The 26,117-nt window shown below is 45.5% G+C and overlaps 1 protein-coding gene across 1 annotated transcript in view; it reads right to left on the reverse strand.

The window, feature by feature from the left end:
* The window catches only part of PDGFRA (platelet derived growth factor receptor alpha), a 43,146-nt gene extending 18,740 nt beyond the window's left edge, over positions 1 to 24,406 (reverse strand). The window contains exons 1-12 of the mRNA XM_023532131.1: positions 23,802 to 24,406; positions 15,485 to 15,545; positions 13,690 to 14,004; positions 12,209 to 12,469; positions 10,927 to 11,057; positions 9,140 to 9,311; positions 8,860 to 9,049; positions 5,226 to 5,341; positions 4,141 to 4,267; positions 2,844 to 3,037; positions 1,856 to 1,950; positions 1,494 to 1,643 (exon numbers count right to left, since the gene is read on the reverse strand). Of these exons, the coding sequence (XP_023387899.1) occupies positions 1,494 to 1,643; positions 1,856 to 1,950; positions 2,844 to 3,037; positions 4,141 to 4,267; positions 5,226 to 5,341; positions 8,860 to 9,049; positions 9,140 to 9,311; positions 10,927 to 11,057; positions 12,209 to 12,469; positions 13,690 to 14,004; positions 15,485 to 15,545; positions 23,802 to 23,831 (1,842 nt within the window). The 5' untranslated portion in view covers positions 23,832 to 24,406. The remainder of the gene's footprint in view (positions 1 to 1,493; positions 1,644 to 1,855; positions 1,951 to 2,843; positions 3,038 to 4,140; positions 4,268 to 5,225; positions 5,342 to 8,859; positions 9,050 to 9,139; positions 9,312 to 10,926; positions 11,058 to 12,208; positions 12,470 to 13,689; positions 14,005 to 15,484; positions 15,546 to 23,801) is intronic.
* Between the last annotated feature and the right edge of the window lie 1,711 nt (positions 24,407 to 26,117).

Consider the following 26,117-nt stretch of genomic DNA (forward strand, 5'->3'; position numbering starts at 1 on the left):
TTTGCAAAGGAAAGGAAAACACAGACGGGAGAAAGGAGGGTGCAGCACTCCCTGGTGGGAGCATTCTGTCTACCAGCTCCCATGCTGGGCCAGACTATGCTCAGGCTCCGTAGCACTTGCTTTCTGTGGCTCTCACCCAAATCCCCTGGTCCTCTGCCCTTCTGTTTTCCATATGCAAACATAGGCTTCTTTTGCATCAATAAGTCCTTATCCACTGGAAATACTTAAGTATTCAAGATGTCCTTGACGCTAGTGAGTGATGAAGTAAATTTCAGGCTAGTCCCTTTGCTGCCTGTTTCTCTCGAAGACAAGAATTGCACAGGCTAAAGCTGCCCAGGGAACATATGTGGCTGCATGTTGGGAGGTACAAAAAGGAATGCAAGCTGTCATCTCTCCTCTTAAAAAGCTCATGGTCTAAAAAAGGACCTTTCCCAGAGTGGTCAGTCTCACCACGTAGAGCCAAGTTGGGCAAGGACAGCTCCTAAAGGACACTAAGAGCACTGCCTCTGACCACATGTCTGCACTGCTGGAAGCTGCACCTGGAGAGGCACTGCTTCCCCAGCAACTGGGAATACACCAGAGCAAACAGAGCCCAGAAGTGCCCCTGGCAGGTTAGGGATGTTGCCCTTTTCCCCATATTTTATTGCTTTTTAACTTCCCTCAGGTCTTTGTCCCTTTTTGTAAAAAGGGTGGGGATATATAATAAAGAAAGTTTAGTTCTCAGGTATAAGTACTTGAAATTGAGAGTATCTGGAATGTCTTGTTTGAATTCAAGTTAAACAACTCTCTAAGTCCCAATCTCATTGTATTTTGGAATCAGACAAGTTGATAATTAAAAACTACCTTTGGCATTCTCCAAAGTACATACCATTAGAAAAAACATGGTGACACAATCTAGGTCTAACTTTCATTCCTTTGTCCTGTTCTCATTCATTCAGAATGTGATTTTTTAGAAAATGCCCTGGACTAAAGCTTCATGTATTTGGTCTCAGCCCAAGATTGAAATATTTGAAAAGTTCGTGCTAAACCGACTTGATTATTCTTACATGTTTTGCTTTTTAAAATGTACCTATAGTTTTATATTCTAAATATGTATATTCTAAAGAAGTATCTACTACAACCTCAGAATGTACTAGGTCAAAATATATTTTGTGGTTGTCCTCATTCATTTCTCATCTGTTTCCTTTTAGTCACAGAAATTCAGTTCATTTTCAACTTGTGTCATATCCAAAGCAAAGCCATTTTGATGGGTATCTCTGGCACGTCTCCTCATATTCTCTTCTCTTTTTATAAAATGTTCTTTAACCATAATTTGCTATTTTAAAAAATCACTAGTGATCTAATTAACTCATTTTCAAGACAAAAAAATATATATTCCTGAAAGCCAATTTCTATTGCCTAACTCTTAAAGCACAAGCTCAGACCCCTCATTCTTCCATGGGCCTGTAAAGAGTCCAGTTATATACAAATCGAAAGGGAGTCTTGGGAGGTCACCCCAGTAGGAGCTTACCCAGCACTAGTCCATCTCTTGGAAACTCCCATCTCGAGTCATAAGGCAGCTGCATCGGGTCCACATAAATATATTCATGTCCATCGGGGCTGATTGATTCAATGACCCTCCAGCGAATTTCATACCTCGGTTTCTATAAATGACCAGGACAGGTAACTGGTGAATTACCAAGTCCAAAGGCACCAAAGCTTAACTGCAGCAGCAAAGTGACTGGACACAGTAGGATTCAAAACATTCATTCAACACGTAACTACTGAGCTCCTTGTATGTGCCAAGCACTGAACTAGGTTGCTATTCTTCTTGTTCTTACCAGCTTCGAAATTTTTAGTTGAGAAAAATATCTACCTGTTTCCAAATGACAACCAGGACAATCAGTGAGATGATCACAATCACCAAGAGCACCAGGACTGCGGCTGCCACCGTGAGTTCAGAACGCAGAGCTGGAAGAGAAAGAGAAAGGCATGATGGAGAATTTGCATGAACATGCAGAGGGCAGAAAGTCAGTGTGCCTGTTTCTGGGCCAGAAATCTCTCATTGCTGGTGGAGAAGCATGAGGGCTGCCTGGATCATTTTGTGGATGGGCAATTATCTATACATGAGACTACTCCAGCTCCTCCCTTTGAAGAGAATGGGACAAAATTCAACCGGGGGAATGCAATACTCTCTCGAAAGGTGCTCCAACATTAACCTCCTGGACAGAATGTGAATTGGAATATAAAGACTGATAAATGAGATTGAGAATTACTATAATTTCAGAAATTTAAGTTCAGTTTATTTTGAAAGGTTGCATTTTGTTTATGTTGCTTTTGGCTTCGTTAATTTTTTTAAAGAATTCAACCTGTCTCAACTGTTGTGAGGAGCAACAGGGCAAATGATACTTCTTTCTCCTTCCATTCCCACACTCAGACTCAAGAGACTGGGTAGTGATATCGTTAGATATGTGAAATGCCGAGGGCGCCTCTGCAAGGTTCAGTCCTGTATCTGAATCTGAAAGAAAGGGCTCCCACACAAATGCCCTGAGAAGGCCCTGTAAGAGTGTTCAGAGCTGAATTTCTGCCTTGGGACCTTCGTTCCTATAGGACTCCATTGGGGAGTCAAAGTTCCACCTGAGGGAGAAAGAGCTCAGCTGATGATTTTTTTTTTGAGGGTTTGTATTTTAATTTATTTTATTTTATTTTATTTTATTTATTTATTCGTATTTTTAGCCATTTTTTATTAAAATTATTGGGGTGACATTGGTTAATAAAATCAAATAAGTTTCAAGTGTACACTTCAATAATATGTCATATATCGGCTGATGATTTAAAGTTGTCCTGACTTATGAACAACTCACTGGGAGCCACCAGCTTCAGCTCTCGGTTCTCAGCCCCAAGAAGATTCTTAGCCAGACATCGAACCGCAATAGTCTCCTCCACTTTGGCGAACGTCACCCGGCCCTCCACCGTACTCCTGTCCCGGAGGTGGACCTCCGTGACGATGTTTGAGATGTTGTTGGCCAAAATCGTCCATGAAGTCTCATTATTACATCTGGAGGGAGAAAAAGTACATAAATACAAAGCCAATCATCAGCAGTAATGGAGGTGAGTGGAGCAGGGAGAATTATCTAAGATAACATGCCATTCTTACCTCGTCTACATTTGGAGCTGGGGCGACAGGTTGATTTTTTTATTTTACAAACATATTAACATTAACATTGATTTGCACACACCCAATAGAAAATAACTTATATGTGGATAATTGAAAGTTAACTATTCATGAAGGCAAGACAGAAATAAACACGATCAATGAAATATAACTGCCAATCCCAAGCCTCGAACCCAGGAGTAAACTGAACAATTTGAGTCCAAGAATGTCCCAATTTCGCCCTCCTTCAAAAAGGCCTGGCAGCCTCCCTTCTCTCCATCTACATTGTGAAGAGCTCCTAAGGTGTCCCTGGGGTTGGAGTGACCTCCTGGCTGAGTTATGGAACCTAGATTCCAGCTCCAGTTAAGGTCCAAGACCAGTCCCTTGGCCCTAAGAGAGTGCAGATCCAGGAGTCTCAGCCTTAAGGAGGAGCAACTGAGGCTTTTGAACACAGCCAGTCGCCACAGGCAGAAGTGTGACCATGTCACTCATTTGCCCGTTTGAGAAGGCTAAGGAACAGGGGTGGAGGGTGAAGGAGGAACTGGTGAGCTAACTCCCACCAAACAGCAGGTAGGCAAATTAAGTAGTGAGCAGTCACATGGGCAGTACTTTTATTTATGTTCACATGCCAGTCTAGCCACCAAATAAAGTTTACATATAAGAATTGTGAGGTGATAATGTATGTAGGCCAAGCTAGTAAAAATCCTCTTATAGCAATAGTTCTTAAAATTCATCTTCTTCTCAGATTACAGACTCTTCGAGAATCTGATGTAAACCATGGACCTTCTCCTTACAGCTATTCATGAACACACAAGTGTGTGTACACACACACACACACACATAAGGTCCATGTTCAGAATCCTAACTTGTAGTTTATGAGACAGGCTGAATAAGAATCACAAATACAAAAACGGGCCAGCAAAACAAATAAAATACATTGAAGATCCTTTGCAACAAGAAAGAAAAATTCTGACCACAAATGAAAAAAGAACATCTGGTTTCCATACTTCTTAATATCCTTGCAAATCATCCATTCAATATCAGGAAGAGGTGTCCCTTCAGCTGTGCATCTCACAGTCTGTCCCCCTGTAGCGCCATGGTGATCGTCGACCAAGTCCAGAATAGATGAGGGAACTGTAAGAGGTAGAAAGAAATCATAACTGAATGGTTTGTGACCCAGAACTTCTGGGAACTACAAAGTGGAACATGAGATCAGAACTTGCCCACAGGGCATTCGAACCTACAAATCGAGGAACCGCCTGACATGGGGCTGGAACCAGTTGCTAGCATAATAACATCCCAGTTTGCACAGACGCACTTGGTTAAGAGCATTTTCACGGTTTCATTGTTTTGGGATTTGTGTCCTATGGTATTTTAAATCTGGAGTTAGGAAAGCAAAAAGCCCCCATGGTTATTTGGCTTGAAAGTCAAAAAGGCTCTTAAAATTAATATGGCTTGGGATTCAACTAATGGATTCAACTAAAGTATAATCTAAAGCAGCACTTACCAAAGTGCATCTGTGGCATATTGTTAGTTTTTAAAGGTTTTTTAATCTGTGATCAAACGATTTAGAAATATGCTAATGCCGTATCATAGGTTTATTGTGAGAGTCTAATGAGCCCACCTAAGACAGTACCTGGCACACGGTAAGTACTCAATGAATAGGCGCTGAATCTGAATATAAACAGACTTGAGCATTCCCTTCTTAAAGGCCACACTGAACGATGGCTACAAGGGAAGCTAAGCAAAAAGGCCAAAACTCTGGAACACTCTAAAGACATCTGGACCAAAAAGTATCATTTCACTCTTTCCAGAACTATAGGTGCCAGATTGAGAAGCAAGTGGTAAGAAGCTGTTGGAGCTGAGGAATTCCCAGTCAGACTGTTCCAGAGTAGCCTGGGACCTCCCAAAATTGTGTGAATTAAGTCCAAAGAAGCTATCTCTGATACGTGACATCTACAGTTCCTGCTTCTCCTCTAAAAGTGTTGCTTTTCCCTCCACAACTTGGGAGAAAAGTGCCAGGCTCTCCTCGGGAGATGCTCATTCACTCGTTCATGGAGCAAGCATTATCAGACTGCCTGCCCTTACACACCTTGAGTTAAGAGTTCAAAAGTATAGCTCTTCGCATCATCTTCATTTTGAACTATAATAGTATAATGGCCACTGTCTTCTTCCTTAGCACGAATCAGCTTTAATTTGCTTCGATACCTTAAAAGAAAAGGATTTTGTTTCAGCAAGTAGAAGCCAAAAAAATTTCAATCACTTCAGCAATTACCATGTTCAATTTAAATTTTATTTTTATAAAAAACAAAAATATCTCTTCGTTGCTTTTCTGAAATTTTCTGTTACACTTTCTACATGTTGAAGGTCTGAGTTGTAAATGCTTAATACTTTTTTTTTTTTAATTAAATTTATGGGGGTGACATTGGTTAATAAAATTGTATAGGTTTCAAGTATACGATTCAATTACATATCACCTGTATATTGCATTGTGTATTCACCGCCCACAGTTAAATCTCCATCCATCACCATATATTTGACTCCCTTTATCCTTATCTACTTCCCCCTTCTCCTCCCCCCTTTCCCTCTGGTAACTACTAAACTGTTGTCTGTGTCTGAGTTTTTGTTTGTCTTGTTCATTTGTTGCTTTCAGTTTTGTATCTCACATGAGTGAAATCTCAAGATCCATCCATGTTGTTGCAAATGACAATATTTCGTCTTTTCTTATGGCTGAGTAATATTCCATTGTATATATGTACCACAGCTTCTTTATCCAATCATCTATCAAAGGACACTTCAGTTGTTGCCATGTCTCGGCTGCCATGAATAAAATTGCAATGAACATCAGAATGCATTTATCTTTACAGATAAATGTTGTCAAATTTTGGGGGTCGATACCCAGAAGTGGAATTGCTGGGCCACGTGATAATTCTGTTCTTAATTTTTGAGAAACCTCCATTCTGTTTTCCATAGTGGCTGCAGCAATTACATTCCCACCAGCAGTGTATGAGGGTTCCTTTTCTCCCGCAACCTCTTCAACACTTATTACTTGTCTTGTTGATAACAGCCATTCTTACAAGTGTGAGGTGGTATCTCATTGTGGTTTTGATTTGCGTTTCTCTAATAGCTAGAGAAGTTGAGCATCTTTTCATATATGTAGGTGCTTAATTCTTAAGCAGAGGGAGGGCCAGACATTTTGAGATGAGCAATGACTTATGTGGCTCCAAGAGCAATCACCTCTGGTAAGGCCTGACTTCTGAATGGGAATAAATACATTTAAACAATGTTTCTTTAAAAAAAAGAAAAAAAAAAACTTTGATTTTTACCTTTTTGAAAAATACTTGCTTCCCCTAAATACCTATCATTTAGGTAGCTGAGCCAAACACTGGAATACTGTTGGAAGAATGAGGCACTCTCTACATATTGATACGAAGAGGTCGTCAGGATATAACATTCCACTTGCTTGATTTGCTTAAAGAAACTCTGGAGGTTTCACAAGAATCTAATGAAGCTAATGAAAATGTTTCCCCGGGGGTGGGGAGGAGGGGAACTGGAGAGATGGGGACAGGGACAGAATGAAGCTTCTTACAATGCACCTTCTTTATGTTTGAATGTTTTTAAAGACAAAATTTAAAAAAAAATTTAAAAAAATATTTAGAAAAATATATTTCTTCATGCTTTATAAAAGAGAAGTTTCTCCTCCAAATTTCTTACACATATTACAAATGACATTTGGCCATGTGTGTACATGTACACGTGTGTATGCGTGTACATCAATATAGTATTTGCCCATTTGATTGTCCTTCTACGTAAAACATCACAGGATGGAAAAGCAACCAGAGTGGAGAAGAGCACTGGTCATGGAGTGAGCAGACCTTGGGCATTACTGAAATTCTCCATGCCTCAGTTTCCTCATGTGCAGCATAGAATAATTGTATGCATAACTTAGCGTCATTGAGAGAATGGATTAAATGCAATTACATGTGTGAAAGCATTTCATAAGCTCAAAAGTTCCCTCCAAACACAGAGCCTTCTAGCCCCAGATGCCAGTCACTAGGACCCGTGACGTGAGCATGTGTGGCTGCACCGTACTGGACATGCTCCAGGACTGGGTTTCCACAGAGAGAACCCCAAGGCACATCTGGCTGCTGATTACCAAACGGTCTTCTGTCCTTCCTCTTCTAAAGTTGTTCAGCCAAGAAAACTGATGGATCCACTAATTCTGAGCTCCAGGAAGCCAGATACCCCATCCATCGCGTGCATCATGTGTTCTCTGACTCATAATTGGAAGGCGAAGAATACGTGCTAAAGGAACTCTCGAATCCCTCTAACGGGCAGCTTTCCTGAACCACTCAGCTGGCAAGCTTTGTCTTGATTTGCTATTGATCATCACTTGCAGATAGTGCTCGCACATGTGTTTGACGCATTGGCCCTGCCAGGGTTACCCTAGTCCTCCTGGCTTCATAACCTGGTAGAAGGTTCAGCACTTCCCACCTCTTTGTGCACCTTTATTTCATGTCATCACAATTCAGTATTCCACTTCTTTTTCCATCGCCAGCTACAGACGTCATAAATTTCACTTTCCAAGATGCTGTTTCTCAATTACACATGGAATTTAGGTTCAGAAAGAAGAAAGCGAATCCTGAGATTAAGTGAACTGATGAGAGAGGTTCTATCTCCTCTCCCCTGGTGGCTTGAAGCAGAGAACTGGCTTTTGTCTCTGAGATGGCTTCTGACGAAGGGGCAGGGCTGGATTAGCTGGGCCCTTCGGGGTGCACCTTCCGCTCCTGAATTCTAATCAGAGCTTAAAACTGCAAGAGACCTCAAATATCATCTGATCCGATCCCTTGCTTTGAAGGACGCAGATATTATTATCTTACATTGTAGATGAGGAAACTGAAGCTGTGAGATGACTTACCCAAAACACCACCACCAGTTAATAGATGTGACCTTCCTCTCTCAACAGAGGGCAGCTCTCCAAACTCTTCATTGTTCATTTTCTCCTAACCAAATTTAACCAGGCTCTATGCTTATTTCCTCACTGAGACAAATGTGTTTCAAATTAACTCAACGATGATTTGTTTCATGTCAGCTTATGTGATAACTGTCTTCCAATGGATCAGCATGGGTGTTTTGACCTGCTCTGTTTCCAACCTGACTGGTTCATTCCACCTTAGGCAACATAATGGCCTCCTGGAGCTTCCCGGGAGGTCACCATATTGCTGCCGAACTTAGTGCGGACAGCAATCGATCGGCATAGCGCACTGCGGCCCAGAACTCCGGGGCTCTGGCGATCCTCCTGCCTCAGCCTCCCGAGTCGCTGGGACTATGGGCACTCGCCACCACGCCCAGCTCAGCCAGAATCACCATACATGTCTGCTTGCAATATGAATGATGGGCATCAAGAAATATATTCAATCCAAGTAGGTCCAATTTTACTTTTTTTCCTTCACTCCTCACTAGATCCAGGAACCTATCTTTTATTGGGGGCAGAGCTTTTCAGTTCTTCCTTCTTATTATTTTATCATTAAATACTTACCAACATACTATTACCACGTTGCAATGTTATAATTAAGGGTACTTGATTTTAAGTATCTCTTAACTCGAGTTGCTAAATTTTCTAGATTGACTCTAGGTTTGGGTTGTAAGACATGCACAAACCTCAGTCTATCTAGGGACACACGAGAAAAAAAAAAAAGCAGACTTGGGAAGGGTGTTTTTTTTACCTTATTTCCTGAATCTTTTCTATGTCAGTGGTGATCTCGGTGAGGTTTTCAATCAGAGTCAGGTTGTCTTTCAGCCAGGATATCCTGGGAGGGGGGTAGGCCTGCACGTCCACCACGAAATGTTTGACTTCATGCAGGTTGACAGCTTCCAACTGGCTGAAGTTGGGTTTGATTTCAATGAACCCTTTCTCTGCACAGGGAAGAGTTTTCATTAAATATGATTACCGCACAGTGGATCCACGCAGATCGGACGGCTGTCATTTTAGAAAGTAGAATGTACCATGGACAGAAATGGTGACTTTCTTCATTTCTTTGACCTCCCTGGTGGCCTGGCGGGCGGCACATCCGTACTCTCCACTGTCTTTCACTGTGGCCCCAGGGACCCTCAGTGTGTACACCAGCTTGATGAAGGGGACCTTGGTTTCCTCCAGCGTCGTGACGCCTTTGCCCCTCTACAGCAGCAGAGAGAGAAAACGGACTTTAACAAGCTGGCTCCTGGGGACAAACCCCCACGTAAACTATGGACTGTGAGTGACAATACTGTGACAACACAGGTTCATCGATTGTAACAACTGTGCTACCCTGGGGGGGTGGCGATAATGGGGAGGCTGTGCACGTGTGGCAGCATGGAAATTTCGATACATGCCACCCAATTTTGCTGTGAACCTAAACTGCTCTAAAAAATAGAATGTGATTTAAAAAAAAATTTAAGCTAGCTCCTTAGAAAATCATGTTTTAAAAGGACATTTAACGACATAGTAAGGTGTTTGTGCTATATTGCCAAAGGAGAAAGGACATAAAGTACTATTTAAAGTATAATACCTATTAATTATTGAACATTTATCTATGTATACAAAGTATCTAAAGGATTTATCTCCCTAAAATATTAACAGTAATGCTCTGGGAAGTGGCTTTTCCTGTTTCTGTGTATTTTATGAAGTTTCAATAATACACCTGCATTACTTTTATTACCAGAAAAAAAAAAATCGATTATATATACTTTTATATTTTTGGACCAAATACCATGTACTTTGGTTTGGGGGAAAAGTATCTTCCTATAATAAATAAAAATAAATTTTGTTTTAAGGATTAAAGGCAACCAACTACGAAGAGAAAAAACAACTAGCTTCATATTTCAGGGAAGATGTACACCTACTGGACTATGCATGAGGCTTATAAGGCAATATGTCAAAGTGCCTAACTTCCAGTCAGATGCCCCAGAGAGAAAGGAAGAGCATCGGCAAAGCTATCAAATGCCAAAAAGAGCAGAAAGCAGACATTTGTATATCAGGAGTAACAGGAAAAATATATAGATGTTTTTTGTCTTCCCTGAGGCTGCTATGCTAAGCACTGTTAATCATTTCTGCGTTGGACTGTCACCACCTTTTATATTCAGTTCTCTCACACACTTAACCACAATGCACTAGCATAAGCGAAACACTGTGTATAAATTCCCAGTGACCAGAAGTGGCACAGAGGTCCCCCTTCCCCACTTCCAACTCCACCTCTCCCTTCCTCTTCCTTTTGTGCATGGGCTGGCTTCTAGCAGACTGCTTGGGATTTAGCAAACATCACTAAATCTTTGCTGAATGAGTCAAGTGATGCCTGTTCACTGAAAGTGAGCCATGCAAAGACAGACCAGGCAGGTAGGAGGCAGAACAGTGTCTTGGGTGGCGGGCAACAAAGCAGAAATGGAAGGGAGGCAGGCGATCAACATTATCAGATGCCTCAAAACCCAAAGGCCTGGGAACCAAGAAATAAGAATTAATGACTGTCTCGGAAATTAGCATTCATTTTTTGCTTTTCTAATTTTTTGGTTGTTATCTTGCAACCAGAGACTCCTCCTATTTCTTTCTGACTTATGAACAAGAAGTCTCAGTGTACCATCTTGATACATGGTGAACGTCCTGGTCCAGATATCGTCATCTCAAACTCTCCCACTGCTCAAAGAGCCATAAAGTCATCTAGCCAAATGTGTCCATTGTGGAGATGGGAAGATGAGGTGACAGGTCTCCTGTGCTCTGCTGTGCCCTGCTCCATACTGCCGGGAGCCTTGAGGGTACCTACCACTTCTCCAGGATAAGTCCACTGAAGGTCAACCACCTCGTTGTTAAAGACGGCACAGGTGACCACAACCGTTTCTCCTGACTTATACACAGTTTTAGGAGCTTCCATTTCTAGATCAAGTTCTGATGTTGCTATTTGAAAAAAGAACAAACACAAGGACCTAAATATCCATGGTATAATTGAGATCCTATAAGGTTTGGGTGTTTGTTTGTTTGTTTTAAGAAAACCTTGAAAAGCAATTTGAAAATCACTTTGATCAAAACAAAATTTTCTGTACTCTTTGTATTTTGCAAGAGCTATTTTGTAAATAGATGATGTATTTCTCCATTGAAAACATAATTTTAAAAAACAACAACAACAACAACACAATCCCCCTCAAAAAAAATTTTTTTTTAAATCTCCAAAGCTCTGATTTTGAGTTGGCATACATAATATGGCAGATAGCTATAATACAAAATAACATACGCACCTATTTAGACAGGGTAAAAATAGTGAAAATAAATTCCAATTAAACAGAACACTCCATTCCTGAACATGTGTGACGGCAGACTTTTGCAATCACTTTTCTTGACATATTTATTCATTTAATCAACCAACCTTTACTGACCAGACTCCTCTAGGCACTTAGCTCCCACCCATCATTCGTTCTCCTCTTCTTTCCCACTCTGCTCCCCAAATATTCTCAGCACTTTTCCAGAACCTAGCACAGTGCCTGGCATAAAACAAGCCCTTGATAAGAGTAAAATGGCACATTCTTGCTGCTGCCATACCTACATGTAAGTGTGCAAGAAATCATTGACCCAAACATGTATTACACTTTCCCACTCTCATTAATCACTCACGTCAAAGGGATGAAGTCTGTGACAATAAGCTTTTCTCAAAATCAAAATCACTTTTCTTTAGTTACTAAAATTAATGTAGGCATTCACCCCACCCCCCAGGTGTGTGTTTGTTTTTAGGGCCTCTGTAGTCAGGAATGTGGGTAAAACAGTAAGAGGCTTATACAATAAAAGAATTCCTTACAGTATTTCGAAGTGAACTGATGAAACACGAAATCTCACAGGGGTAAGAAAGCTTTTACCTTCAGGAAGGCTAAGCTTCGTATTATTATAGCCGCAGAGGTCAGCCTGACGTTGCATGGGAAACGGGGGGCACTAAATCCCCACAGCAGAATCCAGGCTCTCCATCACTGGGGATGATGATTTTGTTTTAAAATTCTATATGCCTCTGATGACTTTGCCTGGAACTCTTATTTAAAGATGTAGATAGAGGGTACACGTACCTTTTAAAGCATAAACATTAAATGGAATGGTCTGGAACTTCCTCCCTCTGACGGTGGCCTCGCAGATATAGAGCCCAACGGTGAAGGTTCCATTAAAGCCCTGTCTGCTGTCATAGGAGGCGAGGACCACCCCATCACTGCCGAGTAAAGTTACCGGAGTATCGGGGTCGGTTGTTCTACAAGGTATGATGGCAAAGTCATCGTCTTCCACGATGACTAAATAATCTGTCATTCCCAGAGGTACAAAGGCTACATCTGGGTCTGTGTTTTAAAAATGAAAGGCAGGCATATTAGGTATTGATTTCACCTTTACACATATATGCAAAAAAATTTATCCCATTGGCATTAATCTCATTAGGTACGAATTTTACCTTGTCCAGAAGCTGTCGCCCCACTGGCCTTAGTCATTATAATAGCTACAAGATGACTTTAAACTATGAACAATGTCAATATGTCCATACCCTAATAGAATATGCTGATGATGCATATAAATATTAGCCAGGAATTAAAATTAAAATTTAAACAACTACTAAAAAATGGAAAATAATCAAATCTGTTCAAAATAAGAAAAAATATTTAGTTTTTAAAGTAGGAAATGCTTTTTAAAATTCCTATCCCCTGTAGTCAGCTCATGGCTAAGCCTAGTCAATCAGGATGGCTGCTGTGAGAAAGCACCACATTCCTCCAACTGCAGGGCCTCTGAAACCCACAACCCAAAGCCACACCTCCTTCAGCCGGCGACTGTGTCAAACCAGGGGTCTGTAGGCTGGAGGACTCCTGGACCTTCCTTAGAGGCTAAGATTCTACCTTCTTTCCTTCAATCCTTCACTTAGGGGCACACTTACCATGCAGCCAGATAGCTCTCCCGGCCTCTGCTGGATCCCTCCCCACTTTTTCTCAGAGGCCTCTCCCATAATAAAACCCTTGCTTGCATGCTTAATCCTATCTTACTTCTGTCTTGGTATCTGCTTCTCAGAGGACAACAGATAACATCATTACTGTGGGTTTTGCCCCTAAATTCTAATTTAAAAAAAAAAAAAATCCCTTCGAATTCATCAAGAGTAGATATATGTTTTATCGAATTTGAAAAAATAGCAGTTATTTGTCAACTGTTGAACTATAAGCAATTAGGCCTACCCAGCACTTAGCATGATGCCTGACACACGGGAAATGCACAGTAAGTATTCGTGGAACTTGACTGAACTGAACAGAAATGAACACATTTCAGATTTTTTTTTTTCATAATACCAATAAAGAATGCCACAATAAAAATTATTTTCAAAACAATATAGTTCTAAAAGTGAATATTTCTTGACAATGACATTACAAATGATCTCAACTTCGTTCTGTGCATTCTCCTGAATTTTCCTAATTTTCTGCAATAAACATTTATTACTTTTATATTTTTTAAAATCTCTAATGAGGCACACGGAGGAGTCAGGACAATGGCAAGGTTGGTCCAGGGGACCCATGCGGCTCACCTGGCACGTAGATGTAAATGCGCCGACCTTCAATCTCATTTTCTTCTGTCTGCGTGTGGTTGTAATAGCAAGTGTACAGCCCCGTGTGGGCTGCCGAGGCATTGACCACTTCCAGCACGGTCACAAAAAGGCCACTGTTGTTCTCCTCATTTCTGATTTCCACGTTGGAGTTCTCGTCAAACAAGGGGTACTGCCAGCTCACTTCGCTCTCCCCAAAGCATCTCAGAGAAAAGGATGAATTCAGCTGCACAACCTTTTCATTTTCGTTTGGGAGGATAGAGGGTAATGAAAGCTGGCAGAGGATTAGGCTCGGCCCTGTGAAAGAGAACAGGCTCTGAATAGGATGCAGTCAGAAGGGACGGCCTCACTCAGAGAACCGAGAGAAGCAACAGTAGCTGCTTATATGAACAATGACCATTTCTACACGAAAATCCGTTAGCCTGGATGCCCATGAAAGGCCCCCCATTATGACAGCCACCGCATCTGCTGAGAGCAGCAAATGCTCCAGAGGCTTCAATAGCTGCACCAAGCCCCCCAGACTCACCCCCCAGACACTCAGACGGATAGAGGACACCTCATTCCAATTCCATATTTCAGATTCTTATGTGTTACCATAAAATATCCCAAGATGGCATATGCTCAAGCACATGTGGGTTCTTTATCGCCCACACTCCCAGCGGAGGTTTCCCTTGGTAAGAGAGAAGATGAGCACGGGGCGGGGAGACTGACTGAACAAGCACATAGCAGGTCTGTGCTCGAGAACTGCACTGCTTCTCTTTCTTACATTCTGACATGCCTTCTCTAGTGATTCCCAGAAACCAAAGCAGGGCGATGTGGATTTTCAGTCAAAAATAAGAATAAGTAAAACTCAAAAGTGAAAAATCTAAGTTTATCTTAGAACTTAAATTTTCAGTCTCATGTCCCCTGCCTATAAAACTGATGGCAGAGATATTATGACTTAATATGGACTCTTAACCGCCCACGAAGCCCAATGTGGGGTCTACCCATTTTCAATATGTGCCCGCTGTGATTCCTGCAGCTCGTGAAGATGGACATTGGAAGCACATCTGGGTCACCTATTGCCCCGTAGATGGCATCAGTTAGTGGAATTTAGAACTACTATATCACTGATCTTGCTCAATTCTACTTTATCCGTATATACAGGACCTAAAGACACCAATAAGCTTACGTTAATTCCTCAGACTAAGAAAACATTGGTTTCACGGTAAACATCTGCAATGCATAAATATCTGGATGATAACTTAGAAAAGTCTAATAAATATTTCAACAAATAGCTCCAACGGCATCCTCCTGGCGGGAAAGTTAGCAAGATTCCCAAAAGTCAAATATCCTATTAGATTCCCAGGGAAAAGGTGGTGCTAAGAGTTTCCAGCAATTTAAGCACCTTCCACTTAAGACAGGTATGATTTTCTGGACACAAATTTTCCATTATTAATTTTTTTGAACATTCTTAAATTTCTCTGATCCACCTTGACTGGAAACCCATGCCCCAGGAGGAGGAGGAGGACAGTGGGTAAATTTAGACTAACAACATTTCAATACTAGCATTGACATATACTAAATTGCCCCCGAAGAATATTCTTTTTGAAATGGAATTAGTGCAAAGGGAACTGAAGGTCTGTGGTCACTTTAGATAACGTCCTATAATTTTCTACTTCTCTCCACTCTTTTGGACTGTTTGTACAGAGTACAGCTAATACACCTCAGAACACGTAACTCAGGAAACAAGACTTCCCCCGGGGATAACGAACTTGGAGAAGACAGGGGTCCATACCTGCAAGGAGACAGCCTAAGACCAGGAGTGCGGGATGGGAAGTCCCCATAGCTCTGGAAAACTGAAAAAGTCAAAAGTCAAACAGAAATGGTGTTAGCCTTTAGAAGTAACCCATGAGCCTAGTTCTCTTTGTGCTTTGAGCTATGGAAAATGACAATAACATCATTTTAGTCAAAAACATCCCAGTTGAAGATTCACAATTGAAATGGTAAGAAGCTTAAGAAAAAAAAGAATCAAATAACCTGACAGGGCCCCAAGATCATGGCAGGAGCTATCTGAATCTGAAACCCTTGATTGCGTGCAGTTTTCAAATTCCGAACTGTCTCACTTTATTGCCTTGGAATGTGTCTAACAAGATAGGAGAATCGTTCCTTTTAAACTATTTCAATTAAAAACATGAAAAACAAAAAAGTAAACAGATGTATTTACTCAACTTTCAAACTTGAGCTGTTTTCACTCAAAATGAGTTCCCAGTTGCTTTGTGTCATTACAGAAAGCACATGAACGTCACCTCCTCTGCAATCTCTGGAAAAGATGTTTGGCTAGAACAAATATCTCATTCTTTAAGAGCCATTCAATTCTAGACTTTTTGAAAGTCTCACTAACCAACATCGCTTAGAGGATAATGTCACTCTGTGATACAGAGGCCGTAGCAGGCTCAGACCTGAGCTCCCAGCTCTCATCCTCTTAGGACCTACCACACTCACGATCAAGCTAAGAAAGGGGCAAAAGCCCAGAGCACAGGTGTGGAAGGGGGAGCAGTGAAGAAGGAAGAGGAAATAGGAGAGAAAAGTGTAACTAAATCCCCGGTCTTGCGAGATGCGGTAGTCCACAGGATAAAATTCCATAGAGACTGATGATTCATTTTCACATTAAGGTAATAACAGTACCTACAGAAACCAAGCTCCGGACTCGGATTTGCTTCAACAAAATCTGAAGAATGTAAAAGAAGTAGAGAGATTGAAATTGAATGTCCATAATACACAAGCAAGGAAAGCAGTGGGCAAAAAGGAGGGAAGAAAATTAAGGAACAGAAAAAAATAGAGAGGGGCCCAGGTCACCCTGTGATAAAAGCAGGGAATAGTCTATTTTGGTCAACTCTCTGAAAAGACTCGTTTTCTTGATCTTTCTCTTCATGTGCACCCCCACTCACTTTATTGTATCTCCCCCTGCACTTCCCACATGAGGTCACCAAAGGCAATGAAAAGGAACTGTAGACAGGCCCGTGACATTGCAGGACTTGATTTGTTCCATCACTAAGATGTGTGCACAAGATTCCTGAATAAAGGAGAAATTCAATCTCTGTCTATTTAGCTCTAATTGTTTGTTTTTGGTTTGTCGTGGGGGTTTGTTGTTGGAAAATACCCAATAGGTAATAGCTTAGTAGTTTTTGTTGGTGCTTGACGATGAATTTTTGTTTTAAAGTAGCAAGGTGATCTACTTGCAGAAATCAGATTTCTGCTTCACTAATTCTACCAGAAAAATGGAGGAGGATGAAATGCTGGTAATGGAAAACAGTGTAGGTTGGACAGAAAAAAAAATGTTCATTGTTTTCTGCAAAGCAGGAATGAGAAACCAATTTTTACTAAGCCAAAGTTTTCACGTATATGCTGTACTTGTTTATAACCCTGTGACATACTTGATTTTAAGAAGTGGCAGTTGAGGCTCAGAGGTTTGGTGACAAAGCCAGGATTCTAACACAAAGTCTGTGTGATGCAAAAACCATGCTCTCTCCAATCCACCATATGGGTCTCTCTCAAGGGAAGGTCACAGTTTCAGCCTTATGTGTCTCCACCCCCCACCTTCACCTCCTCCCCCGCCCCCAACAATTTCCTAATGCAAATTAGGGCCCTGCTTTTCCTCTCTGCTCACCGCCATGAGAGAAGCACAATTGAAGTGCTGTGAACCCAAATGCAATTTGCACAATGCTGGCTGACTGACGGCTTCTGAAGATCCTGGCATGTGCCCGGGGACGTAGGATTTCCACTTTGCTGTGGTGACGGGCACAGCGGGCCCCAGAGCCATGATGGCCAGCCTGATTTACCTCAATTAGCAGTAAGGGCTTGTGTGTTTGTACATATAAATATCAGCCTCCCACTGATAATCCACTTAGCGAGCTTCAAAGGAGCTCTCCAGAGCCAGCTTGCTGTCTTGGGTTTTATCACATTTATATCCTGTATTTCTGTAGCAGGGCTTGCCAACAAAGCATCTTTAAAGCATTCCCCAGCTTAAGAGAGGGAGGGACTTGCTGCTTTTACAGGGCAGGCTCTGAGCAGCGTATTGCCCTGGCCAGGCCCCACCAGATTTCCTTCTGTGCATCCATATACTGTGGATCTTCTGCCAGGTAGGATACTTACTGACATACAAAGTGGGCAATGAAAACAGAGCCTAGGAAGGAGTGATTATGATGTGCATACTGAGAATCAACATGTGTTTGCTTCACATTTCAAACTCCTTCTCAGATAAGAGTAGTTCCCTGGTTAGAAATTCAGGTGGATTTGTGAAGTTTCCTGTCATTACTCATTTATAACTCAGACAATTTACTCGTGAATAATTTCAGAGTGTTTGCCATATTGGCAGATAATGAAAAACGACCAGAATGGAGGCTCCTCTGCCTAGTGGCCCTGTAGTGAGACTCTAGATGTCTTGCTACTTCCTGCACTTTTCTACCCTGGGAAAAACACCCATCCTTAATCAGTAACCCCTCTCCTGAAGCTCATCCAGAAGTCAGATGTGCACGTATAAGTAACTAATATTACATATTCAGAGAAACATAGCACATTATGAGTCAGCAAGAACAAATCATTATGCAAGGAGGAACAACAGATTTCATCCAAAGCTTTTTTAAAAAATCATAATCATTTCTCTCATGCCAACTATGTGTTGGACTTCCATCTCAATCCTCTCTAATCATAACCCAAAAACTTTTGCCACGAGTTAAGAAACAAACAAGAGATCCCTGACATGTCCAGTTTCAGGCGAGTGACTTGTGATCCTCCTTCGCCACCTCCATTCTCTTTCCTTCTCATTCCTTCTCTCAGAAGACATGATGGAAATTGCACTGGACTAGGCTCTGATTCCATATGACACTTAGTTCACCTCTCTGAACCTCAGTTTCTTCTTCTGTAAACTGTAACTAATCACACCTGACTTGCCAGCTTGCCTTATTACATTATTATAAAGATTTAAATATATAGTTTAATTGAAAGTGCTTTGAAAACCACAGCTATCGGTTTTCACATTAACTCTTTCTGCAGACACCTCAGATGTTTTAGGTGAGGGACACACCAAAGTGGCTACTTCATTTTCTCCTTCCTGAGAAAGTCAGGCCCCAAAGGTTATATGACTTGCCTTGCCCGCATCATCTGCCTAGTGGAGAAGCTGATCTGAACTCAGACTCAGCCCGGCCTGGTGTAGCTATCAAGACTATTTTAAGTCGATCCAATAAACAGTCATGTAAACAGAGAAACAAATCTGCGGTCATAATTCTTTCTCTTTAACAGGATGCCATCTCCTTCTCGCAAAAAGAAGGAAAGAGCCATTGAGTGTGACTCCAACCAAAGGCGATATGCTAAGCTAGAGAGTAAACAGCAATGCGAGGGTCCTATTTCCAGAAGTAAGCATTATTCTCATAAAGCCACAGAGCTAGCTTCTCGGTCACCAACTGCACAACGCACCCACTGCAGAGCCACTGAATATTGAATTTCACCCCACCCTGGCATGATTAAAGGCCACAAGAGACTCTCTCACAGTCCCAAAAGCCACTGACGACTTAAAGATTCAGATTTCCGAGGTTTAGTTAATTTCAGCCCTCCTAAGTTAATTCTAACTGTGAAAATTACATATCTTGTTTTTTCCCTGTGACAAATGTTCTACTCAGTCTCATAACTTCAGCCCAGGCAATCCAAGTGCTGGTCTACACTGGTGGCAACTTCACAGAGGGTGTATTGGCCAGGGTCTATACCTCACCAGAGCCTGCTTTGTTGTTTTGATCTCCCTGAGCTCCAGTAGACATTCCAGTGATGGGTGAGGGCTGGAGTATTTTTACATCGAAGCATTTTATGGGACAATCTGAGCTCATAAACCTTTCTGCTCTCCCTGCACCAGATACTTAACCATGATAGACTAACATGACACTTCCTTTTGATTGTCACCAAACCTGTGGGATGACCTTAGATGTAGCAGCCTGTAATAGTACACTTGAGCTGGAGAGCACCAAGCCCCGGACACTAGGGCTTCACTTATAAAGGGAAATGCAAATTCTGCTCTGATGATCACATGTGGGAGGTCAGCATTTTGCTTATGACACAAATACCAAAGATTAACAACTAAATCAAAAAATTACACCAAGGTCTACAAAATAAATACTGCCTGCCCAATGACTCTTGCAGCTTTATAGGAAAAGAAAAGCAATCATCATCTTTCACTTGGTCCTACGCGGCCAAAAATGCATCTTCCTCGTGCCACGACTTGATTAGAATCCTCGCAAAGCCCATTCCCCGCAGAGGGTCGCTGCAGTTCTCGAGTGTAGCCAGCAGATGGCAGTGTTGTTCCAAGGACGTGCGTCCAGGGGTTCGTGGGGACGCAGACGCCTCTGTAAATTCTGAGCTAAAATGTCCCAAATCTTAACTTCCAATCTCTTCCTTTCTTGGGTTGTACTTTTAGGTTTCGTGGTAACCTCAGTTCAAAGCCTGTAGGCTGGAAGCAGGAATAGGGAAACTTCTGCTGAAAATGGTTAACTCTCCGTGGCGCCCCAGGAGAATTCAGTGGACCGGCACCATCACCATCACCACTGCAGGAGGGGGCAGTAGGGCCAGGGGAAACAGGAAAATGACGCCATCCCAGGCCGCAAAAGTTTAGCAGGAAAAGTCACTCGAGAGAAGGCTGGGTGGTTCAGGGTTTTGCTTAGGCAACGCTCTTTCCACCTCGGAGTTTCCGCCCACTCGGGGAGGTATACCACTTGGGCCGTACTGGGTGCGGGTGGCGACGCTGTTACCGGCCTCGCGCTGCCCAATCTGTTCGCGTGCCATTATCACCCCTCGTTATCCTGCTCAGCCCGGGCCGCGACGGCCGCGCACCCGGGGATCGCGGGCTGATTGGAAACGACTGTTCCCGTTGCACAATGACGCGGGGTAGTAAAACAAACAAACAGCAACAGGCCGGCTGCGCGGCAGGGGAACTTGCGAGGGGCTGAAAAACAAAAGTCGGCGACTACTTCCCCTACAGCGCCCGGGACCCTTTAACCTCCGCCTTCCTCCGCTTCCCCCACATTTGATTATTACGACGCCCCACCCTTATCCCTAAACCAGGGACCGCCACCCCCTCCCGCCCGCCCAGCGCCTCCCAGGCCCACCCAGTGCCTGCGAGACTTCTATTCGAAGCCTCCAGAAGGGGGAGAGGCGACCAGGTTAGTCTTTCTGGCGCCCCGTTGGTCTCAGCTGGGCGCTGAGACGCTGCGGCGGCGCGGACCGCCGGAGGCTGACGGAAAAGGGGATTGCGCTCCGGGGACCCGCCAGAGGGCGCAGCAGCCCCGCAAATCTTACCCGCTGGCTTGCTCGCTCTCCCGTCCGCAGCTCAGGCTCCGGGTCCCCGACAGCGCGGCCGGGACCGCGGTTCGCCCACCTTCTCCCGGGAGAGTCTGCGCTGACACTTTCCTGCCCCTGCCCCGCCACACCCACTCGTACACGGGGCGGGCTGCTCCCCCTTCCACCGCCTCCACGCCCTCCGCGGCTCGGTCACCCTGGGGGTGGTGGCGACGACCTCCGGCTCCCGGGTTGTGCGCCCGCGCCCTCCGCGCTCCCGGCCTCAGCGCTGCAGCGGCCGCTGCGCCCCAGGCACGACGCTTGGCGTTTGCATTGTTTTCGGTCGAGACCTGAGAGGGGGCCGGACCGGGTGGAGGGAGAGGGGCTGGGCGGGGTGGAGGGAGAGGGACCGGGGGTTTAGAGTTACAGTCGCCCGCCAGCGCCTCCTATGGGCCCGAAAGCGACACGGCCACGGCCAGCTGCTCGCGGAGAAGGCTCCCCGAGCCGAGACTGCGCCCCCTCCGCTTTTAAGAAGCGGGCGGACCTCCCCAATCACCCCCTTTGCCCGACGCTCGCCTTTGCCGCGGCAGCACAGTGCACACTTGCATTCGCCTGCACCTTTCGCTCCCTTGCGCGGGGAAGGGGGCCTGAAGTAGGAAGGGAAGAAAGCGCCCCAAGTCCGAGGTCTTCTTTATCCTCTTCATTCTACTTTTCTAACCGATCCCTGGCTCACTGTTCAGTTCTAAACAAAAGGAAATGCCGCTGAGCCACTTTAGCAAAAGACTAGCAAGCACTGGCTGAGCCCGGACTAGAGAGCAGTGAGCAAAAGCAATTTGCCCCCGACCCTTGCATTACGCGCGGGGGGCTAGCCCTCAAGACCTCTCCGTCGCCCCCTTGATGGCTGATGCTGCGCATAGACCCCGCAAAAGCGGACGTGAGGGACACTGAGAGCCGCACCTTTCAGTCACCGAGCAGGCTTTTAGCTCTTTCCCCAGAATTGTCACGTTCCCATCAGCAACACGAAATCCTGAAGCAGCTTCACAGTGGCCAGAGAGAGTCCTACTAGCTGGGGTTTGCAGTAAGGCGCGGGCCACCACGTCCCCGGGACGCGTCGCAGCGCTGCGCGCCGCCCATGGCCCATCCCCAGGCGCAAAACGGGTCCGCCTCGGCGCCAGACGCGTTTGCAGCTGGAAAGCCCGGCCTGATGCCCCTCCCCCTTCACCCTTCCTTAGCCCGCGCCCCTGTAGCAAAGCGGACTTGGGCTCCAGAGGCGGGAGCCGAAGCTCTACTTCGAACCCCCCTTGGTCTATCTAAGGCTAGTGCAAGGGCCGAAGATCAGCTACGGGTTCTTTCCCGGTATCTCCCCCCACCTCCTTCTTCTGCCTTCCCCCTCGCTCTCAGGACTCCCATCCTGGAGTCTAGCTACTCTTGGGTCAAACCAAAAGCAAGACTGTGCAAGAGCCCCGGAACAGGGACTGACCAGAGCGTCAAGGCAAGGCTGGTCTTGTCCTCACCTGTCGGGGAGCTGAAGAAGGTCCCCTTTATGGTGAGGATTGTGAAAAAGAGGAAACCGAGGGGAGGAGGGGGAGGAGAGAGAGAGAAGGATGCAAAGCAGCAGCACCAGAGTCCCAGTGGGTCAGACGGCGGGGATGGGGGTGGGCGTAAAAACCAGAGCAAGCGCGGCACCTGTCGGGGAGCTGAAGAAGGTCCCCTTTATGGTGAGGATTGTGAAAAAGAGGAAACCGAGGGGAGGAGGGGGAGGAGAGAGAGAGAAAGATGCAAAGCAGCAGCACCAGAGTCCCAGTGGGTCAGACGGCGGGGATGGGGGTGGGCGTAAAAACCAGAGCAAGCGCGGCAGCAGATGAGGTGCGCCTACCCTGGGCGTCCCTTCCTCCCCTCCAGCGGCCCCGGGGCCCGCTGGGCTCTGGAGTGTTAGTCTGGGGAGCTATGCGGCTGACTGTCATGTCTGTTTGCCCTGGATGCCTCTCCCTGTTCTAAAAAGCTGCCTAGTTCTGGTCGGGAGCGACTGCGGCGAGGCTAGGCGAGACGGTCCAAAAGGTTGAGCAATTCGGCTGCGAAGCCAAAAAGCCATTTCCCACACCGCCCAGCCCCGGGCTTTTCCAGGCAGCTCGGCCAGGCACGGGGCAATCCGGACCTGATAAGGGCCATCCACGCTCCCTCTCCAGCCCTGGTTTGCCTCTCACTCTCGGAGATGAGTGGCAAGTTCTTCCAGGCAGTTTCTGTACATCCTGGGATCTTAGCAGGTCTGGGGAGGCAAAGTGCGGGATGGGCGCTCTGGCTGCGGGAGAGATAGCCAGCCGTTCCCGGCTGAGACGCTTGACCAGGCCATTGGCAGCTCCACACCTGGCCAGGGAGTCTGGCCCCCTCCAGCAGGCAGCCGTACTCAGATCGAGCCACACACTCTCTCGCTCTGAGCTGGCCGCGACCACCCCTTCCGAACAGAACCGCTGATCCCAGTTGTTTCTGAGCCAAGTGGACGCCGCCCGCTCCCCTTGCGCTGCCGGGAGAAGTTAATCTCACTTGTAAACGCCGATTTCCTTGGAGCTAGACGGCGGAGGAAGGAGGGAGGAGAGGAGACCACTCCGCAGGGGGCAAGGAGGCTGGCTCTGGGAGCGGAATAGAAACTGGAGGAACTGGAGAAGATGAAGGAGCGCCCAGCTAGTGCAGGGGGCGAGTGCCACAAATTCCTGAGCGGAAAGGGGCATACGAGGGAGGTCCAGGGCGCAGGGCCCAGAGGAAGATGATGAGGGTTGTTGGCCTCCCTCTAGTCTTACCTGGAACCAAGTTTCCCCGTTCCAAGTCATCCCTAATTTCCTCACACGAAGTTCAGCACTTTTCTGGCGACCTTCCCTCTTTCCTTCCAGCGGCCGGGACTGGGCAGCAGCAGAGCCCCTGGCTTTGCAGGAACGAGTCCACCCAGGAAGGAGGCGAGCATAGACGAGTAGGGGTGAGGAACCCAGCGCACAATGAGGGCCCCTTGGAGCGCAGTTCGAAATTCCTCAAATCCCAGTTGCTGGAATACGAGGCGACGACGACTTCTTCACTCGGAGCCAAATGTGTTTGTCATTACTCCAGACCTCTTGCCCGCCCCCCTGCGCCGCCGTCACCCCCGCGCTAGGGCGCGCAACCCGAGCTCACTGCGGGGCTGGCGCCCGCTTTCTCTCGCACTTCACTGATCCCACGAACAGCTGGGGAGCTCGCCAAACCCTGGCCCAAGTCCCCAAGTCTGCACCCCCTCTACTGGTCTTGTAGCCGACACGGTTGTGCTGAGTCTGGCCCCGGCTCGCACCCGGCTCAGCGCCGTCCAGTAATTACGCGCCCTGGGCGGGCGCCTTGTGCACCCGGCCGGCACCCAAGATCCGGCCTCCTCCAGCCGAGCCCTTCACACCTCCCCTCCCAGCAACCCCTCCTGCACCCCACCCCGCGCTCTTCTCTCCCTCCTACCCCGGTGCTCCAGCCGCACTCCACGCCACCGCTGCAGCGTTGTCCCGCCAAACCGCGAGCGAGGAATGAAAATACTCATTAAAAACCTGTCGCCTTCCAGGACCCACTGCCAAAAAGAGGGCAAACACCTCTGCCCCCACTCCCAGTACTACTTGGTGTTCGTCCCAGGATACAGTAATACCACCCCCAACCCAAAAAGAAACCTCAAAAATGTAAGCCTAAACAATTTCTTTGGGAGGCCATAGAGTTGTTAGAAAAACACTGCTTTTAAAAATAGGTCTGGAAATGTGTTTTTTTAAATCTCTAGACTTTCGAACTCTACGACTATCTTCCCTCCAAGTGAAGTGTATTCAAAATAAATTACTCTCTGGACACACAACTGGAATTCAACTCCAATTTTGTTATTTTTGTTTTGTTTTGTTTCTCATCGCTCAAAGTTTGAGTGAAGTTACTTCACTTCTAGCCCAAACGGCCTGACAGAGACTTCTCTTAGAAATAAAAATCTTTTTTTTCTTCTCCCTTACCTTCTCCTATGTCAATTCGCAATGAAAATCCTACATGTGGAGTAAAAAGTGTGTCCACGGCCTCCGGTCCTCCCCTGTAGTCCCCTCCTCTGTTTCTCTCCCTCTAGTTCCAACTGTAATCGGCTCAAAAACCGCGTTTTGTAATTGATTCAATGTTATAGTCCATCCTTCTAAAACTAATCATTTGCTCTAAGTAAATAGCTGTCAGGAAATGAAGCCCCCCCCCTTGGCCTCTTCAAAATAAAAGTTTCCTCTAACTCTGCACTCTCAGTCTCCCAGCCTTCAGATTGCGCCTTCGCATTTTTGCTCTTACGCAATCAGGGGTCCGGCCCCAACCCCCAGACTTCGACAACTGGCGGGGGGGTGGGGGGGCGGGGAGAAGCAGACCAGATGGGGTGGGGGTGGTGGAAGGGGGAGGTGTTGATGCTCTGACGGGAAAGAGGTTCGTGAAAATGCAAACTGCCCATCATTTTTAGAATGAGTTTGCCTCCTGATTGGGGGCGGGGGGGGGATCATTTCCCTACTGCTATATTGCTTAGTGTTCTTCTCATCGAAAGGAATAAAAAGAACATGTAAAATCGTAGTTAATGCCCTGAGAGAATATAAACCTAGAATCGAGAAGTGTCCCTTCTGTAGAAATTCCCAGCCAAACTAGAGATAGGGCCCTCGGGAGAAGTCTCCAAGGGGTTGCGTCGTTTTGAACCTGGGGTCTTTTAGGGAAGTGCCGTGTAGTTGCTAATCCTTTAATGGGATTAGACAAACTGTTGAGTCCCATATGAAGATGGTGGGGGGTTTGTTTTGTTTTTGAAAACGGGTTTGAAAGAGGGTACAAAGAATCGAGGGTCTGCGGAGGTATGGAACGTTCTCCTACAGAACGACCTTTACTCCCTTGGAGCCACTTATCTTGTCATGCCTTTGTTTTCGGGGTTATCTGGGCGAGGTTGCCCTGGTTTCTATCACGTACACAAAAAGGCTTAAGCTTGGGCGTTTGGGGAATCGTCTATGACAAGCCCTCCATCTCCACATTCAGGGGGAGGGTGCATTTTGACCCTCCCCGCTCTCCCTCCGGCTGCGTGAGTCAGACTCTTCCAATGCGCTGCGGTTGAGAGCGGAGCCCCAAAC

The sequence above is a fragment of the Pteropus vampyrus genome, unplaced genomic scaffold, assembly GCF_000151845.1.
Source record: "Pteropus vampyrus isolate Shadow unplaced genomic scaffold, Pvam_2.0 Scaffold77, whole genome shotgun sequence".
In the NCBI taxonomy this organism is placed as follows: domain Eukaryota; kingdom Metazoa; phylum Chordata; class Mammalia; order Chiroptera; family Pteropodidae; genus Pteropus; species Pteropus vampyrus.